This window comes from Meriones unguiculatus, chromosome 1 (assembly GCF_030254825.1).
Source record: "Meriones unguiculatus strain TT.TT164.6M chromosome 1, Bangor_MerUng_6.1, whole genome shotgun sequence".
Taxonomy (NCBI): domain Eukaryota; kingdom Metazoa; phylum Chordata; class Mammalia; order Rodentia; family Muridae; genus Meriones; species Meriones unguiculatus.
In genome coordinates, this window is record NC_083349.1 from 16,244,590 (window position 1) to 16,264,067 (window position 19,478).

General features: G+C 40.8%; 1 protein-coding gene and 1 pseudogene across 1 annotated transcript in view; both read left to right on the top strand.

Moving 5' to 3' along the window:
* The window catches only part of Ppp2r2d (protein phosphatase 2 regulatory subunit Bdelta), a 36,304-nt gene that overhangs the window by 4,610 nt on the left and 12,216 nt on the right, over window positions 1-19,478 (top strand). The window contains exons 3-5 of the mRNA XM_021637819.2: window positions 15,626-15,723; window positions 16,994-17,159; window positions 17,698-17,810. Coding sequence (XP_021493494.1) covers window positions 15,626-15,723; window positions 16,994-17,159; window positions 17,698-17,810 — 377 coding nt within the window. The remainder of the gene's footprint in view (window positions 1-15,625; window positions 15,724-16,993; window positions 17,160-17,697; window positions 17,811-19,478) is intronic.
* Window positions 6,883-10,066, top strand: LOC132655859 (small ribosomal subunit protein eS1-like; annotated as a pseudogene).

A 19,478-nucleotide genomic window follows, 5' to 3' on the forward strand; every position in this document is an offset into this window, starting at 1 on the left:
CATGACCCCTTTTATTTATTATTGTTACATGTACACAAGTATAAATACAACCTATTGAGTCCATTTATTAATGTTGCCAAGTACGTGGGTTTAGGACTAACCACTAACTTTTGTATTTGGAGAGCCAGTGTCCAAAGACAGTTTAGAGAAGTGATTGATGTTGGTTTCAGGGATTGAACTTGGTTCATCAGGTTTGATAGCAAGTGTCTCTTTTACTACTGAGCCGCCTTGCCAGACCTGACATAATTGTTTTTCAATCCATGAAGTAGTCTACTGCTTTATTCTCCTTCCCCCCCCCACCCCCTCAAGTAATACAAAGTCAAACTAAAGGTCTAAGTGCTTAGCTCCAAGGTGAACCTTGGGGGTTATATAAGTGACCTGGCAAGCTGGGTGATCTTTTAAAAGATTTAAAAGAAAAACCTTCTTGAGGGTCACATGGTGTTTTGAAAGAAACAAACCCCACATAGTAACAAAATGAAGGGAAGTTGGGCTGAAGTCAAGAGGTAACTATGTTTCATTGAATATAGATACATCTCATTTCAAAGATAATAAAATATGGGGAATGTGATATCAGAAATGGGACACTTAGCTACCGACTTTCTATGTTCGGGTTGATCCCACATAAGGACAATGGACATTGGTGCTTAATATGGGACTTTCTTCTTTTTCCCCTATTTTTGAGGCTCAGTGGTACAAAGTATTTGGTTAGTTGAATTATTTCCATCCTGAGTTCTGTACTGTGTTGCAGCAAAGCCTGCAGGAAGCTGGGCATGGTGGCACACGCCTTGAGCAGACCAATCTCTATGAGTTGGGGGCCAGCCTGGTCTGCAAAGCAAGTCCAGGACAGCCAAGGCTACACAGAGAAACCCTATCTCAAAAAACCATGAATGAATGAATCCTCTAGGAAAGTATCTCAGGTAGAGCATCAATGAAGAAACAAGTAGAGTATCAGTGAAGCAAGTGATCCAGTAGTAGTAAGTTTGCAGTGCAACTCAGCTTGGAGTGAGAGATCAGACACTGCCTCTCCCAAGATCCCTGCAATCTTACTGATTCTCATTTGCATCTTTAAAGTTAGGTCTATGACCAGGGAGCTGATCAGTTACATAATTAGGTGTAGTTTCCAAGATTATTTGTAGCATTAAATGAGCATTGTGCTTTTAGTCCTTGATGTGAAGATTATTTGAAGGGAGATCATGGGTTCAGAGTGTGTCCAGCAGTTACCAGATGTTAAATAATCAACTTGAAGTGTTTGATATTAGCTATATATAAGCATAGATTGCTTTTTACCTCTGCAGTTTACTGAATCCTGTCTTCTGGGCCTGGTATCTTGATTTGTTGTTGGGTTTTTTGTTTGTTTGTTTTTTGTTGTTGTTTTAGCTATTAACCTGTGACTGTTGCCATCTTTGCATCATTGTTTCTATTTCTTTTCTGTTCTTTATTGCTTCTTTTTGCTTCCTATCTTCTCAACACTCCACTGATCCTTCTCACTGTCCAATTGCACCTTGTTGGTAGATCCCTGGTCTAGCTGCTCTTCACACCTGGCCTTGGACTCTGAACTGTTGTCTTTTTACTTGATGTGACAGTATTGTTTGACAGTATCATGCATTAGGCTTATCTCTTCAACTTCATGCCAGTTAGAATAGGCAGGACACATGGTAAGACATTGTGCAGAGGAATGTGGGTACAAACCCTGTTTTCACCCTCTTACTAGCTTTGTTAGCAGAATACTTCTGTTTCACCATCCAGAAAGTGGGGAGTTTACCTATAACCATTACAGAGTTGATGAAATTCCAGGGAGCCTGGAAAGCTCTAGCAAGCGGGACAGAGGACATGGTGCCTGGGGAACAGTATAGAGGAGCTGGCCCTGTGCTCTGTGGTAGGCATGGAGACAGAATAGAGGTGTGTGCTAAAGAAGTTGGCACAGTGCACTGAAGAAGGGCTGTCGATGCTTTGCCTAAGAAATTCAGTCAGTGGGTAGGGCACTGACTGCATTCTTGCTAGGGCTAGGATCTGCAGAGGAGTGACCACTGCACAGAGGAGGATAGCGATGAAGGGGAGGAAGTCAGGGCCTGACAAGAAGGGGAGAACATTTGAGTCACAGAGTGCTTTGAGGAGAGGTATTAGAAGCATAGCTTTCTGAAAAGTAAGAGAACCCAACTTAATCCTTTGGCAGACAGGAATGGGCTAAGAAGCAGAAGGCCAGCCCAGCTAGTAAATTTTCTACAGCCCTTGAATCCCATGCCGAAGGCTTTGAGTTGTGCTGTGAGGGATCATGAGCCTTGATGGAAACATTATAACTGTGAGGGTCACTGCCTTTGGAGAATGGCTGGATTGGCAAGCACAGGATCTAGGGAGAAAGTCAAAAACTCTCGGGAATTTCTACACTTTTCAACAAAGTGCCTAATGATAAATAATTCAGGCTTTGCACTCTGGACTATCTTTTCACTTGGGGTGACATTGTTTAGCAGTGCCCTATGTCATGCTTGTCTCCTTAGTTTAATGCCAGTCAGAGTGCAAAAAAGGCAGCACACATGGAAAAGCATTATGCAGAGATTTGAGTACAAACCTATACCTGTTGACCTCGAATCTACTTCATAGAGGGATAATAGCTGCAGCTCATCAAATGTGCAGGCCTGCTGCAGAGTTACCTTTTGGGTGTACATTGCTAACCTCACTATAAATCCTGACTTTTTTACTGAGGACCTAGAAAACTCTGTCTGTGTGACTTAGACCTGTCAATAATATTTAAAATTAGTGCAGCTTAAATTTTGTGGGGTTTTTTTTTTTTTTGGTTTGGTTTGGTTTGGTTTTTTTTTTTTTTTTTTTTTTTTTTTTTTGCTTTAAAATATATCTACATGCAACTCTTTTAATGAAAAATATTTTTTCTGAAATAGGTTTGGTAAAGAGTCTTACCCTTAGCAATTCTCATATCTGTTCCCAAGTAGGTCCCTCAGTTGCTTTGTTGAAGTTCGTAAAGCAAATTTGGCCTCAAACCATAGATTTAAATATATATGGAGAAGAAGTTACACTTCCAGGGAGTGGTGGGTGTTCTGTTCTTTAATCAGGGCTTTGTTCTTTAGCTGTTCCTTGAAATCTGGACCATCTTGGATCTAGGTCTAACTCAGGCTGACCATGAACTCACAGAGATCCTCCTGCCTCTGCATCCTTGGTACTGAGATTAAAGGCATGTGCCACCACTGCCTTTTTGTCATGGAACTTTTATGCCCTGTGAAGCCAGGCTCAGTGATTCTTGCACATGTGGGATCTGTGCATGGAGCTATTCTGATCTTTAATGATGATTGTGTTCCCCCCACCAAAAAAAAAAAAAAAAAAAATTTTGAATTTGGCCAGGCATAATAGTGCGTAACTGTAATCCCAGCACTTGGGGAGGCAGAAGCAGGCTGATCTCTATGAGTTCAAGGACAGCCAAGAGTACAAATTGAGTCCAGGACAGCCAAGATTACTCAAGAGAAACCCTGTCTCAGGGGGGACAAAAAAAAAAAAAAAAGGAGGAAAATTGTGTTTGTTAATGCCACCATTCATCTCATCAGAAACTTTTAACAGGGATGATTAGTCAACAGCAGCAGTAGACAGATTCTCCTTTGTGTTCTAATCTGTTTTTGAAAAGCTGGATTTTATTGACAGTAGATTTTATTCATAATTTTACTTCACTTTTCTCATTTTTCAAAAAAATAAAATATCTACCACATGTCAAAGTCTGAATGACCAAAAGAATGCAGCATTCTGTGAAAACAGTGCCAATAAGGTACCTTTCCTGGAGACAGCTGTACACGAAGAAGCAGCAGGCAGGCTTTATAAGAACACAGAACAGCCTGGCTACAGGATGGGGGAGTAAGTTAAGTCAGTGATTCCAGTGTTCGTCACGGATAGTCCTAAGGAAAACTGGCTCTTTGCTGTTTCTTCTGCCACATGGATGTCGTACAGGACCTGGGTAATGCTGCTGCAGTGCGGGGCAACTTGCGGCCTTTACTCAGCCACACAGAGAGCAGCACTTATACAGCAGATCATATATCTGTGACATTGGCAACACAGCTTTGACCGTTGGGTTCCTGAAGCTTTCATAGACTAAGCTGTGAGGACCACTGCTGTGCAGGAAGCTGTTAACAGTGGAATGACCAGGACAAGGCAAGTTTAAGAACAGCCACACCCTTTTGTCTGACTAGATTTTTTTGTTTTTGACCCAGGACACAAAAATACAGTGTTATTTTTAGAAAACCAAATGGTAGAGCTGCAGAGAGACTAAAAAATGAAGCCTTTAGCTTCATTTTCACGGTGGCTCAAGCCTCTAATCCCAACACTCACGGAGGCAGAGGCAGGCAGATCTCTGTGATTTCGAGGCCAGCCTGGTCTACAAATCAAGTCCAGGACAGCCAAAGCTACACAGAGAAACCCTGTCCCCTCCCCAACCCACCCCCCAAAAAAAGAAGCCTCTATTGGGTCTCCCGCAGTTCTGGAAGCCCTCCTGGGTCTCCACCTGTAATTAACCATGTGTGTTCTCAGCCATTCATTGTTTTCATCTGTCTGTTCATATTTTATGATTTTATTTTTTTTCAAAAGCAGAAGTACCTCTTGTGGCTTGCTTATTAGTGTATGATTTGAGGTTTATGTATGGCTCCTTCGAGCCTGGCCACAGATCTTCAGCTATAACTGCTATGTTAATGTCATTTCACATATGAGAAACTTGATTCCCAGGAACACTGAGTGGATCACTGTGGATGCTGCAGAGCTGTCAGGAGTGTTATGCCTGTAGTCTGTGCTCAAATGTGCTAGGTCACCTTCATCCATGGTTCCCGTCCATCCTTCATGCTAGCTGCAGAGTATTTTGCATATAGGTGACCTCATTCATCAACTGATAGTACTCGGTAGTACTGCAAGCGATGGAACAGGACAGTCTTGTCCATCCATCTGCCTACCTTTAGACATCCATCCTTTGAGTAGATACATATTAGTAGCTATGCAAAATGGTAAGAATTCATTTCACTTACTATTCTGGAGTCTCTCTTCATTTATGCTTTAGAGAGCAATTTGACATTTGTCTGAAGAAATGAGACCCCAGCCAGGTATGGTAGCACATGCCTTTGATCCCAGCACTTTGAGGAAATAGAGGCAGGCAGAGTTCACTGAGCTCAAGATCAGCCTGATCTACAGAGAAAGTTCCAAGCCAACCAGAGCTATATGGTAAGACCCTGCCAATAATATTAAGAACAATAATAAATAGATAAGTAAATAAAATAAAAGATGTGAGACCCTATGATTACCCCATGTATAAGATCCCTACAGATACGTGATGGCATTTTACTAAGAGGTACTTTGTAGTTATAGAACAAGAAAACCTAATTGTCTAAGGGCAGTGAAGCAGTGAGCTGGGTCATGCAGTGCACCTGGTTAGAGGAGTCTGTGCCTGATGAAAGCAGCATGCCATGCTGAGTGACAGTGCTTGCCGAGCAGTGAGCCTGTATAAATGGTGGTAAATGCCCAGGTCAGGGTACTGCTTGGCAGCTAACATATGTCACCTGTGGGAATGAAGATGGGATTGCCATTGAAGGGGTCTTTTGCTTTTATTCTGTATTTCTATGAGCTCCTTTGCTTTTATTCTGTATCTTTATTTCATTTTGTTGCACACCAAGGTGCCTTTTATTTTACAGTGATAGGAAAAGACCAGCCAGAGGAATCAGGATTGTTGCTAACAGCCAGGAGGTGGCAGATCTCCCTTGAATTCCTAGTGAAGATCTTTGTGAGTTGACAGTCCACTTTTCCAAGGCATGCTGGCTTTTATAAACTCTTCTAGGCTGTTTAACATTACTTAAGGTTTTATTTTTCTTTTTGATTGTCCTGTCCTGAGTTTCTAGAACAACAAACCAGCTGTTTGTAAAAGTTCGTTTACTACAGAAGTTTAGATTTAAAACCCATCTAACAGTCATTGTTGAAGTAAGGAGATGCACACTTTCTATGGGTCTGTACAGACATAAACACCAACCACATATATATAAACAACCTCTCAGTTCTGTTGTTGTATGTAGGACCCTGTACTAAAGTCCTAGTCATTTGTCACGTCTTGGTATATATACCCCATGGACTTGACAGTAAAACACTAGTAGCAATGTAGTAATAGTAGTAATGCAGGTACCTAATCACCTTAACATTTGGTGTTGTTTGAATTTCTTTAAGAAATTGAAGCTACTTTCAGAGTTGAAGTCTGTATGTGTAACTTCTCAGTTGTACACCTGTACCTCCTTGTCCACAGCAGCAGTGTCTGCTATAACCATGGTGCAGTGCTTGCCACTGCCTCTGAGTTGATCAGTTGGTGCACAGATAGTTTCTGCTTGAGCAGACTGACTAGAATCACCTTTTCTGTGCCTTTTACATTTCTCATTATCTCCAACCAGAGCCTTGTACCGTGAGCTTTCTCTTCCTCCCCTTTGTTGCACTGCTGCCAGGCATAGTCTGCTCAGTCTCCAGGAACTCTGTGTGTAAAGTAGGAGCACACTAGTCATCCAGCTGCCTCTGCTTTTGCTCCTGTGTGTTCAAGGCCCTCACAGTGCTGGCGTATCAGCACTTCCTTCAGACTTTTCTGTTTTATAAAGGTTTCTTTTCAAACAAATGTATTCCTTAAAAGCAGTTTGGGATTGAGATTTTTATGCATTGAATGAACTAAACAAAGCACCTTGTTTCTGTGTTTTTCTTAGGTAAATGATAAAATGATTGGAGATTTTTTTTTACCTGAAGTTTGATAAAACTAATGTGTTTTGCCTAATTGATATCAGTTGGTAAACCTACTTACTTGTACAGTTTCTTCAATTTAGAGAGAGCTTTGAGTTCCTGTATGTATGTTTAAACATGCTTCAGTGTGTAGTATAAGAAAGAGTCTTTCAGGGTTGAGTATATTCCTGGCAAATGTTAATAAAGATGAATAAAAAACAAGCAGTTGGGAAAGATTAGCACCTTGTGTTGCTGATATGATTAATCAGATAGGTTTAAAGGTCCATCCTGAAATTCTGAGATGTTCCTCCCTTTTGTACAGTTATCAAAATGATGACTTTATTAGATAGACGAGGAAATCTCAGGGTCATTATGGTAGTCTGGCTGTATCTAAAGCACAGCAAAAAAGCCTTTTTGGCTCTCTGAGCAGCACCATGGCAGTTGACAAGAACAAGCACCTGACGAAAGGCGGCAAGAAATCCGCCGAGAAGAAAGTGGGTGATCCATTTTCTAAGAAAGACTGGTATAATGTGAAAGCTCCAGTTATGCTCAGTATCAGAAACTTTGGAAAAACATAGTCACAAGGACTCAAGGAAACAAAATTTCATCTGATGGTCTCAACAGCTGTGTATTTGAAGTGAGCCTTGCCAGTCTGCAGAACAACAAAGTTGTACTTAGGAAATTCAAGCTAATTACTGAGAGTGTTCAGGGACAAAACTGTCTTGACTACTTTCCATGGCATGGATCTTATCCAGGACAAAATGTGCTCTATGGTCAAAAAGTGGCAGACCATGAATGAAGCTCATGTTGATGTCAAGACGACTGATGGTTGTTTGCTCTGTCTTTTCTCTGTTGGTTTCACTAAAAAACTCAGCAATCAGATACGCAAAAACATCCTATTTGCAGCACCAGCAGGTCTGCCAGATCCAGAAGAAGATGATAAACTTGAGAAGATCTGAAAGAAGATCATGACTTGAGGAGTGCAAATGACTTGAAGGAAATGGACATCATTGGAAAAGATAGAATGGGCTTGCCAGTCCATTTATCTTCTTCATAATGTGTTTGGTAGAAAAGTAAAAGTGTGGGGCTGGAGCGATGGCTCAGAGGTTAAGACCACTGGCTGTGCTTCCAGAAGTCCTGAGTTCAATTCCCAGCAACCACATGGTAGCTCCCAGCCATCTAAAATGAGATCTGTTGCCCTCTTCTGTTGTACAGGGTCGTATATGCAGACAGAACACTATACAAAATAAATCGTAAAAAAAAAAAAAAAAAAGAATGTTGATGTCATTATAAACACTGGACTCCGTCTCAGTGATAGTTCCAAAGTGCTTTGGCATCTGATTAGCTAGCTGTTAACTACTCACACTTTAGGATGACATGTACTAAAGGACAATGCCACTACTGCTTTGCCGGCTAACAAAGTAGATAGACTTGTCATGACTGGTGTATTTCAAAATTACTCAAAGAATTTCTAAGGAGGTGGCAAGATGGTTCAGTGGGTAAAGCCATTTGCCGCCAAGCCTTGATAACCTTAGTTCAATCTCCAGATCCCACGTGGTGGAAAAAGAAGTAAATGAAACAAGTTGTCTTCCAACCTTCATGAATACTGTGCACACACACTTATGGGGGTGGGGGATTTCTACAGAGGAAATTAAGCATAAAATGATACAGTGAGCTTTCTTATAGTATATTAAAGAAAAGTAAGTTATAAGGCCCTGGAGTGATTTGATTCATTTGTTTTATGATATATTTTGTTTATAACAGCCACATTGAGATATAAACTACATACATAAAATTTATCTCTTTATATAGTTTATAGCTCATCTTTTGTTGTTTGTTTGAAATGGGTTTTCTCTTTGTAACCCTGGCTATGCTTGAACTCTGTAGACCAGCTGTACTGGAACCAAAAGTACTGGGATTAAAGATGTGCACAGTGATACCTAGCTGAAACTAAATGATACTCTGGAGGGAGTGGAAAGGGGGCTCACTATGTAGACCAGGCTGGCCTTGAACTCAGACTCTTGTTTTTTGAAAGTGATGGGCATTTTTTTTTCATAATCCAAAAAGAATACTCACTGTTTGTTGCTCCCTTTTCTCCTTCCACCCCATCTATACAGTTTAATATATATTTTATGCTTAGAAATTGCCATTTCTGTGGATAAATAAAGTCATATGAGATGTAACTTTTTACATCCGGCTTCTTTTGCTTAGCAGTGTTCTTGAGGTTCATCCATGTTCAAGGCTACATCAACCCTTCATTCCCTTTTCTAATAAACAATAGTCAGTTGTACTCATTTGTTAATCCTTTCATTGCCTAAAGGCTTTCCTCCACTCCAGGAGTAATGCAGTTTAGGAATATTCTACAGGTGTTTGTGTAGAGGTGTGTTTTTACACTCTTGACATACACATAGGCATGGACTTGTTTGGTCAGTGGCTCTGTATCTGCCATTTTTTATTATCTGCCCAACTGTTTTCTAAAGAAGTTGTGTTTTACATTCCAGTATACAATGATTCCAATTTTTTAACATTTCCTCAGTGTTTGTTATTTGTCCAGTTTTACCTATTCTGATGGTTGTAGGGTATTTGATGGTTTTGATTTGCAGCTCCCTAGTGATTATTTATTGAGCACTGTTTCCTGTGCTTATTTAAACACTGACATAACTTTGAAAATAGCTGTTCAAGTACTTTGCCTAGTTTTAATGAACTTTTTTCTTTAAAAAACAAAAAAATGGTCTCAGTTCAGTTGTCTTCATACTCTATATATATCCAAGAATGACCTTGATCTCCTGATCCTTCTGCCTCCACCTCCCAAGTGTGCTAGCATAGAGGATTTTCCTGAGGTTTTGCTTGTGCGTTTTGTTTTTGAGACAGGTTTTTACCAAGTAGCCCTGGCTATTCTGGAATTTACTATGTAGACCATAGTAATAGGCTACCCTCAGACTCACAAGAGATCTGCCTGTCTCTGCCTCCCATGTGCTGGGAGTAAAGATATGTGCCACCATGCATGGCTTCATTTTTTTAATTTTTTAAATGATTGATTTTTTTTTTTTAATGCATTGGTGTTTTGCCTGTATGTCTGTCTGTGTGAGAGTGTCAGATCCCCTGGAACTGAAGTTGTGAGCTGCCACGTGGGTGCTGGGAATTGAACCCATGTCCTCTGTAAGAGCAGCCAGTGCTCTTTAACGACTGAGCCATTTCTCCACCACCACCCCTTTTATTTTTAAATTTTTGTGTGTGGTGGAGGTACACATGGCAAAGCAATTTTGTGGATTCGGTTCTCTTCATCTGGGTTCTGGGGCTTGAACCAACAGTCTGTCCTGGTTGCACAGAAAGCACTTTATCTACTGATAAAGCCAGCTCCTGTTTCTTCCAAAGAACTTTGTAGCATTGGTGCTTAAGACTGATTTTTTTTTTTTTTTTTTTTTTTTTTTTTGCTTTGTTTTATTTTGTTTGTTTGTTTCCAGACAGGGTTTCTCTGTGTAGCCTTGGCTGTCTTGGCCAGTGATCTGCCTGCCTCATCCTTCCTGATTGCTGGGATTACAGGTGTGTACCACCATGCCTAACTGATATATTTTTAAGCTGATTGTTGCTTAAAACACACCTTTTTCTCCCTCTGAGGCAAGTGGATTTCTGAGTCTGAAGCCAGCCTGGTCTACAGAGCCAGTTCCAGGACAGCCAGGGCTATAAGAGAAACCCTGTCTTAAAAAAATAAACTAAATAATAAGATTTTGCTTTATATAAAATTATATGACATGCATGATTTTAAATAATGAATTGCTGTAGTTTATAAGTAAGTGTCCACATTCTTTAATTTGGTTGTCCTGGCACAATTTCTTGAAGTACTGTTGAATTCTTGTTGAATTCCTTGGCTGTCTTGTTGAGAATTGGTTGACCAAAAATATAAGACTGTATGTCTTTGTGGAATTCTCATTTTGATTTCTTGTGCTTTTTTAGTTAATTTTGAAATAAGGAAGTTTGAGTCTTTCACTTGTGTTATTTTACAATGCCTTTACATTTCAGTGTATATGTCTTATATTTCTTTCTTGAACATATAATAAATACAAATGTTTTTTTTGTTTTGGGGTTGCTCATAGTTACTTTATGGACATGAAGTGGACTTTGCATTGGTTTGGTTTCCTATATATTAGCTGAACTCATTAGCTGTTGATGATCTTAAGATTGTAAGATTGTAAACACGATGGGCAGTGCTGGATACTCGCCTTTAATCCCAGCACCCAGACCTTACTGGCCTCAAACTCACAGAGATCCACCTGCCTCTGCCTTCCTGAGTGCTGGCATTACAGGCATGCCCGACTAAATGACTTTTTTTAAGGGACTACTACAGATTAAAAGAGATATAAAAGAAAGTAACGGTTACTTGTACAAGGAGAGGCACTCAGATCATCCAACTCCAGGGGGTTGTTGCATTATAAAAGTAACTTGTATTCACCTGAAATAATTGTAGGTCTCAGAGGCTTACTGCTTCCTGTCTGCTAACCTAGGCCTAGTCCTCGAAGCTTCTAGCCTCTGTACAATCTAATCTAGACCTAGAATGTTTTCAGCCTCTGAAACTTACTGCTGAGTAAGCTTACCCTTTCTGTACAACTGTCTGGTAAAACAACCTCTGAATTCCACAAACTGAACTGCCACAAACTCAGCTTCAGTGCACTGCCTTTCAACTCACTGACACAACTGCCTGAACAAAACTTAGAGATCTGCTCCTGGGATTAAAGGCATTTCCAACCATGCCTGGACCTTACCTGAAACTTCCTCTGTACCAGGCTGGCCTTGAATTCAAAGATATGCTTTCTTCTGTCTCCTGGGATTAAAGGTGTAGCTTTATTCCAACTAGATCAAACAGACCTAGAAGGTTTTCTGGGTGTGATCTCTTGCCAAAGCAGCCATGGTTGCTGGATTAAAATTCTTCTACAAACTTTGCTTCCTTTTTGTGGGGCTCGAGTTCTTCTTACTCTGTGGCCTTTTCCCTGTCGTCCATGTATTCCTCTGTGAAGGCCAAATGCCTCAGCCCTTTGGCCTTCAGACCTTTGCACTTAGGAGATTCTGGCCCTAACCCTCTGGTTTTTTTGTTTGCTTTCTCCCTTCTCTAAGAATTGTCAGCTTGGCTCATGGGACACTGAAACCGGTCCTCCAGCTGTGTTTTCCTTCCTGCTGTCCATCTCTTTGTGCTACGCCCTTGTGCCTTGCAGTTTCTAGGCCACTTAGATTTCAGGTAAAAGTGCCTTCTCAGTCAAGCAGGGATGGAAGCTCAGCCTCCCAGGTGAGACAGGTCATGTGTGCTCCGAGGAAGAGCTTCCCATGCATTACTTAGCAAGGCTGTTAGTAAACAGCACCTTTGTCAGTGGGCTTCTGTGTTCTTTCAAGTGTCTGCTTTGTTCGATTGACTTTTCTTACATCTGCAGATGTGAGATTTTTGTTTAAAAAGGTATAGCCACTGTGAAGACAGTTCTGTGAGCAAGTAGTCTTGGAGACCTGTCTGCATTCTGGGCTTTGGCATTTTGGGGAGGTATCTTGTGGTAGGGGTGCTAAGTGTCACCCAGCATCTCAGGAGCATGAAATAGAAACAGCCCTGGGAAATGCTCCCCTAACTGGAGCACTTGGCCTTGAGGTAGAGGAATAGCTGGAATTGTCTTGTTTAATTTAGTATTTAATAAATTTAATTTTTAAATATTCAGCAAGATCCTCTGTTTAGATCACTACCTCATAGCTTATCCAGGCTTTACAAAGAACATTTCCACCATTAGGCCCAGACATAATTTGTGACTTAGTGAAGATTATTTCTCAGCACTGATAGACTTGGAATTTTCTCTTTTAAAAGACTGAGTTTGTTTTAATTAAGCTAAAAATTACTGACAGCTAAAATACTGTTAATTATATAATACTAGCTATTCTCTTGAGTATAAATGGCATAGATTTAGTCCCTTTTTTGGACCAATAAAGACATTTTTAGTTTCATTTAAGCTTAGTGAGTTATTGTGAGTAATTTAAAGGAGATAGATTGGAGGTGTGGCTAAGTGATAGATCACTTGCCTAGTATACATGAGGCCCTGGTTCCAGTGTAGGGCCTGGGTATGTTCTGATAATAAAAGTAGCTCAGCTGGGCATGGAGGCTCATACCTGTAATCCCAGCTCTTGGAAAGTTCAGACAAAAGGATGAGGAGTTTAAGGTCAGCCTGAGCTACATGAGACCCTCTCTTTAAAAAAAAGAGGGAAAGACATTATCTAGTCTTTATGCCAAATCCAACTGAAGCCTTTGAGGAAAGTAGCCCCCACAGTGGGGTCAGCAAGCAATACCCATATAGTCAAGCCAACTCTGAGCTGTCTGGAGGAAATTGCTGGCACCTATTTGATTAGTATACTTGTACAGTGTTAAGGATGCCTCTGTCAAAAACATAGGCAGATGCATTTCTGCCTTTCCACTGTGTCAGAGTTTATTGAGTAACAGTTAATTCACAGGTATAGAAGTTTAATTGGTTGCAATTTGCCAGGTAGTCCTGCTTTCCTTGATAGCCAGCTAAGATAAATACCAGTTATTTTGTTCTCATTGTTAATAACTAATATTAACACTCAAATCATGTATTATGTATCTTCTTGTACTATCTCTGTATATATATGTAGATAACAAAATGGTTACAGGGGTTAAAGAGGCCCCCAGCAGAAATCAAGTTGTCAAAAAGAAGCCTGGGTAGCAAAAGCACGTGGAGAAGCAAAAAAGGAGTGTATACCCACACGGAGTACTGAAGATGCTACCACTACCTTAGTATCAGAGTTATGCTGTAGAAGTGAGTTGTGGGGAGGATGGGGAGGCAAAGGATAAGACCAAATCCAGGTAAATGTATGGGAAGAGTGTCAGGTCCAAACAAGAGTACTGGGTTCAGGCAACATTAGGAGCAGGTCACATGACAGACTAGGCTGAAATCTCTGAGACCGTCAGGAGTATTCTGCTTTTGGTGCCTTGTTTCACACACTGGGTGATCAGATAACAGGTTGGTAAGGCCATCACAGAACAGTGTTAGTGCCTGTCTCTGTATAGGTTCCATTTGAGGGAGTTGTGCCTTTTCCCCAGTCTGAATGTATCAGGGTTGGCTTTCCTGGTGATGACCTTTATATGCTCTTGTGCTCCTGTAGTCTTCATTTACTTTGATAAATTTACAAGATGGCACCCTTTCTACTTTGAGGAATAAGTGTTTATCATCTTAAACTGTGTCTGTGGTTGGTGCCAGGCAAATTGTATTTGTTTACAGCGTCCATCTTAGTGCAGAGTCATCTTCCATTCTCACAATGTAATCAAATGCTGCTTACAAAATGGAGTCTCTTGGGGCAGAGCACAGTTTGATCTCATGATACAATCCTTTTGAATTGCATCTAGTCATTTGGGAGTTCTTTTCAGTAGCTTCAACCTTTGGTTCTATTACTTACTAGTAGAGAAAGTGCTTATGGCCATGTTCGAGTTTGCCTTTCTGTTGTGATAAATATCATGACCAAACAAAACTTGAGGAAGGGCTTATTTCAGCCTCCAGGTTATAGTCTGTCATCGAGAGAAACCAGGGCAGGATCTTAGAGGGCTGGAAATGAAGCAGAGACCTTGAAAAGAAACTGCTTACTTGTTTGTTTACTCCCTCTAGCTTCTTCAGCTAGCTTTCTTATACCGTCAAGGCCAACAATAGGCTGTGCCCTCTTATATCAATTAGCAATTAAGAAAATGTTTGACCACGTAGTGACACAATACTTTAATCCCAACACTTGGGATCCAGAGGCAGGCAGATCTCTGCAAATTCCAGGTCAGTCTGGTCTAAATAAAGAGATCATGTCAAACCACCACCACCCCACCCCCTACCCAGAAAATGCTTCTAAGACATGACCACAAGCCAGTCTGACTGAAGCAATTCTTAGTTAAGGTCCACTCTTCTCAGGTAATTCTAGTTTTGTGTGAAGGTGACAGCTGATACTGACCTGAAAAGCTGTATCGTATTTATCTCTGCAAACATCCAACTTTAGTAGTTAGCATAGGGAACACAGAGATCCATCTGCAATGTCCGTCCTCAAGGCAACTGCAGTGAGTCAGCTAACCTTACTACCACATGAACTGCATGCAGTGTCCAGTCAAAGGTTATACCCATACTGCCTCAGAGTGTGTTTGGGCCTTGTTCTCATTCAGGCAGCAGGCAACACAGCTGGAATATGTAAGACTAACCTCAAGAATCTGTCCTAGATTCTTTTCTGGAAAATACAGTGGCTTTTCCCACTCATGGGCATGGAGCATATTTCTACCCTGTTGTTTCACCGCTGGGGTGGGGAGTGGAGGTGTGCACTATTTATTTGTTGGAGAAGGCTTGAAGCTGGGGAAGAGCTCCCAGCCTTCTAGTTTGTCAGTTGACCAGAGTGGTCATGGTCTGTAAGTGTTGTACAGGTTTAACAAAAGTTTCTGAATGAATATTAAAGCATTTCCATGATTACTGTGTAAGAATCAATTTAGGGGTCTGGAGAGGTAATTCAGTGGTTAAAGAGCACTCACTGACTTCTCTTGCCGGGGACTTGGGCTCAGTTTCCAGCACCCACATGGAGGCTTACAACCACTGTAAATCAGGGGATCCCAGAGGATATGACACCTTTTTTTTTCCTGCGTTTTTATCCTGCTTTGCAAATAAAAACGGCCCCGTCTGTATAAGTTGCTGCATGACAAGGACACCTGGTATTGGATCAGTGAAATCAGACTCTCAGAATTCACGTGTACTGGAGAGTTCTATCATAGACTCATAAAGGAGCCAAGAAATATACACATTTGCCATGGAATGTTTGTTTTATTTTGGAAGAAAATTAGTATTTAGTGTTCATCTTGATCCTCACAAAAACATCAGTTGTAATTGACTCTGTCTTCTATTGACAGCCGACATCATCTCCACCGTTGAGTTTAACTACTCTGGAGACCTTCTTGCAACAGGAGACAAAGGTGGCAGAGTCGTTATTTTCCAACGGGAACAAGAGGTCAGTGCTTTACAGTCCACAATCAAATGGTATCACTACGTGCTGCACATACTGTTATCTGAGAGGAATAATAGTTTTCAGTATCCCGTTTTGTTTAACACTCAGTCCTGTTGGAGTAATTAGGTAGAACATTTTTTAAACATTACCCTGGTAGGTGAGGAAGAAATCTATTTCTCAGTGTGAGTACTCCTAAGCTGACTTCTTAACTTCTAAGCTGACAGTGCCTTATCACATTGCAGTAGGCACCTAGAAAATGTTTTTGTTAAAAAAGCATTTCTAGGACTGGAGAGATGGCTTAGCAATTAAGAGTACTGGCTGCTCTTCCAGAGGTTCTGAGTTCAGTTCCCAGCAACCACATGGTGGCTCACAACCATCTGTAGTGGAATCTGATTCCCGCTTCTGATGTACATGAAGACAGAGCATTCATATACATAAAATGCATGAATAAATAATTTTTTTTAAAAAAAGCATTTCTATGTTATGTGGGTCCATAAGGCAGCTGGAAAGAGTGAAAATGTTGCGTCTCTGCATCACTTGTATTTGACTCCTTTGGGTTATCTGCTTCCCTGTGTGCATAAGCACAGTAAATCACAGCTATAAGTCATATGTTTATCCTTGGATTCTGGGGACAGCAGAGCTAACAGGACTATACCCCATATGTGATTAATCATCCACAGGGCAAGGCTGCACCATGGAGCAAAGCCAACATCTAACAGCCAGACTATCTCTTCAGGCAGTAGGAACCAGAATGGAAACAGTTAGATAAAAACACCCTAGCTAAGACTGCCAGACTACACATACCTCTTGTGATTTGATTCCATTATTTTTTTTCTCATTCTTCTATTTAAATTTAAAACTCATTGCAGTACCAAAAATAAGCTGTTACCTCTGATATGGCCACATTAAATCTCTGTTTCTTATCTTACTTTGTTTTGTACTAGCATAATCAAACTGGTGGCCGAGATTAACTGGCAGGATTTTGGGAAGGACTTAGGGTCATTTTGACAATTACAAACAAAAAGAGGTGGAGGAGGGTAGCACATCCACAGACAAGCTAAATCATGTTCCCCAAAACTGCAGAGAAAACCTAGATGCACAGGGAAAGCCCACAGTGTGTTCCTCCAAGTGCATCAGTGGGAGCTTCTCCAAGAGGGTTAGCCAAGACCTTTGTATTTAAAAATGTGTGATCATTTAATGCTCATGTTATAGTAGTAAAAATGTACCTGCTTCCTGCTTTGTTCATTAAAGAAGCTGTCATGTTTCCTCACAGAATAAAGGCCGCGCTCACTCTAGGGGAGAGTACAATGTTTACAGTACCTTTCAGAGTCATGAGCCAGAGTTTGACTATTTGAAAAGTCTAGAAATTGAAGAAAAAATTAACAAAATCAGGTGGTTACCGCAACAGAATGCTGCTCATTTTCTACTCTCTACAAATGGTGAGAATTGTAAATGGCTATTTGATTTATTTTTAATTTTAGTGTGGATGGATTCTTATTTTAAATAATTCTAGAGGTTGTCTCTGCTTTAAACTTTGGAGAGGGTAAGTTGCCAGATAGATTGAAACCAATAGTTAGAAAATTGAAACTCTGAAAAGAAAACCAGTATTACTTTGTGTATTTGCCTGTATCTTTAGTTTTTGAATGTGTGTGATGTGTGTGCACATATGTGGTGAATACTCACATATGCATGCTTCTAGAGGCCAGGGGAGGCCATTGGATGTTCTCTACTATCACTTTCTTTTATTCCTTTGAGTAGCCCCAAACAGTGCTGGGGTTAGAGGGACGTGACTAGGGATTTGAACTAGGAGTCTCATGGTTGCTAAGCACTGCTCCTACCCAGTAAGCTACCTCTCCAGTCACCCAAGCTTAGGCACCAACTTAGGCAGGCAATAATTTCCTAGAACAGTTAAATAATAGTGGTACGTGTCATTTGTGGTTTTTCTTTTAATATAAAGAATAAGGTTTTTATTTTCAGATAAAACTATTAAATTATGGAAAATAAGTGAACGGGATAAAAGAGCAGAAGGTTATAACTTGAAAGATGAAGATGGACGACTTCGAGACCCATTTAGAATTACGGCACTACGGGTATATGTTGCATTTTCTTTAACCTTTCCAGCACTTTTCAGAAATAATCCAAGACAGTTATATCAGCTGTTGAGAATACTGTTTCAAGTATAACAGGCTTTACCTTCCTGGTTCATCTGTAATGATGGTAATGGCCCTCCTTGCTGTGTACTTGTTGAAAATGGGATTCTTTGGTCTGGAGAGGTGGTTAAGAGCTGTCTGCTCTTCCAGAGGTCCTGAGTTCAATTCTGAGCCACCAACGGTGGCTCATAACCATCTATACCTTCTACTGCCTTCTTCTGGCATGCAGGTGTACACGCACATAGAGCATTCAAAATAAATAAAATCTTTAAAAAACAAAAACAAAAAACCTGAAAATGGGATTCCTCGGTGTCACCAGACTCACAAGGTGGTGCGAAGGGAAAAGCTCATGTTTGGTTTCCTGGCAGAGCTTCTGTTGAAAAATGCCCAGACCAGCTGAGCTTCTGTGGTAAAATCCAGAATACTTGCTGGTGGAGTAACGCAGTATAGGTAGCAAGGCAGTGGAGTTTGAGAAAAAAAGTTCCTCTGAGTGAACAGTGTAGCACACTGCTGCTATTTTAATTCTTCACCTCTTAGACCTGATCAATACTTTCAATGGTGGACTAGTGCAAACATCAGGAACACAGTACAGCTATGTTTTGAAATAGATGGCTAGCAGGTTTTTCAGGAAAATTAAGCCTTTGTTACACTGTTAATGAAGTGAAGGTGTGTTAGTTGAAAATAGCCATCTCTGGTGTTGCCGATATGTGGCCACCTTTTCTGACGTGCTTTCTAATAGGATGCCTCAGGCTCAGGAGTTGAAATGTGTGTAGTGTCTGATGCCCCATTCACTTGAGAAAGTTAGGCAGAGCTGGAATGACTATCCAAAGAGTTTTCCTCTAACACTTAGCCTGAAAACCAGGCCCAGAGAAGAGATGCTGTTTGTTCAGCTCTGTGTCATAGGAACTCAGATGTTCTCTTCCATGCCATTGGGCAGTTCTGGTATAGTAGCTATGTTTGCATTTCTGACTTAGTGGGTGCACATTTTTAAATCTGCCATGGTGTAAGGTGCTGTCGCCAAGTGCTCTGAAACTTCCTGCTCTAGTCTTTTTCTGCCATCACCTTCACCCCACATACACACAGCCCTTCCCAGACACTGAGATCCTCTCATTCAGACCCCTGCATGTCCCATAAGCTCATGTGCTTGTTTGGGAGAACTCTGCTCCTACAGACCCAGTGTTGATTTTATTCTAGGCCTTTTTGACAGAATTAACCTGAATTACAACCTTTCTGATTGGTGTCCAAAGTGAAGATATAAAAGAGCTGTTTATTGTTTTAGCACAGAGTGAAGACAGAATTAGTGGCTGGCAACTCTGATATTCTTAGGTCCATTTTGGAGTTTCTGCTTCTTCTTTTAAGGATTTTTTTTTTTCTTCTGTTGTTTTAATTCTATGAAAAGGGCTCTTTCAGTTAGGATTGCAGTTGCTTCTGCTTTGGCCAGCTGGAAATGGTAGATGGTCATGGCATGTGTATTTCTTAACCTGCTTATTGTGGAACTGGCATTTCTGTTCTAGGAAACCCTAGGGTATGGCCAGCACTGACCTAGGAGGCTAAAATGAGGACAGCTTCGCTACCTGGATTTATTCAGGCTCACGTTTCTAGAGTTTG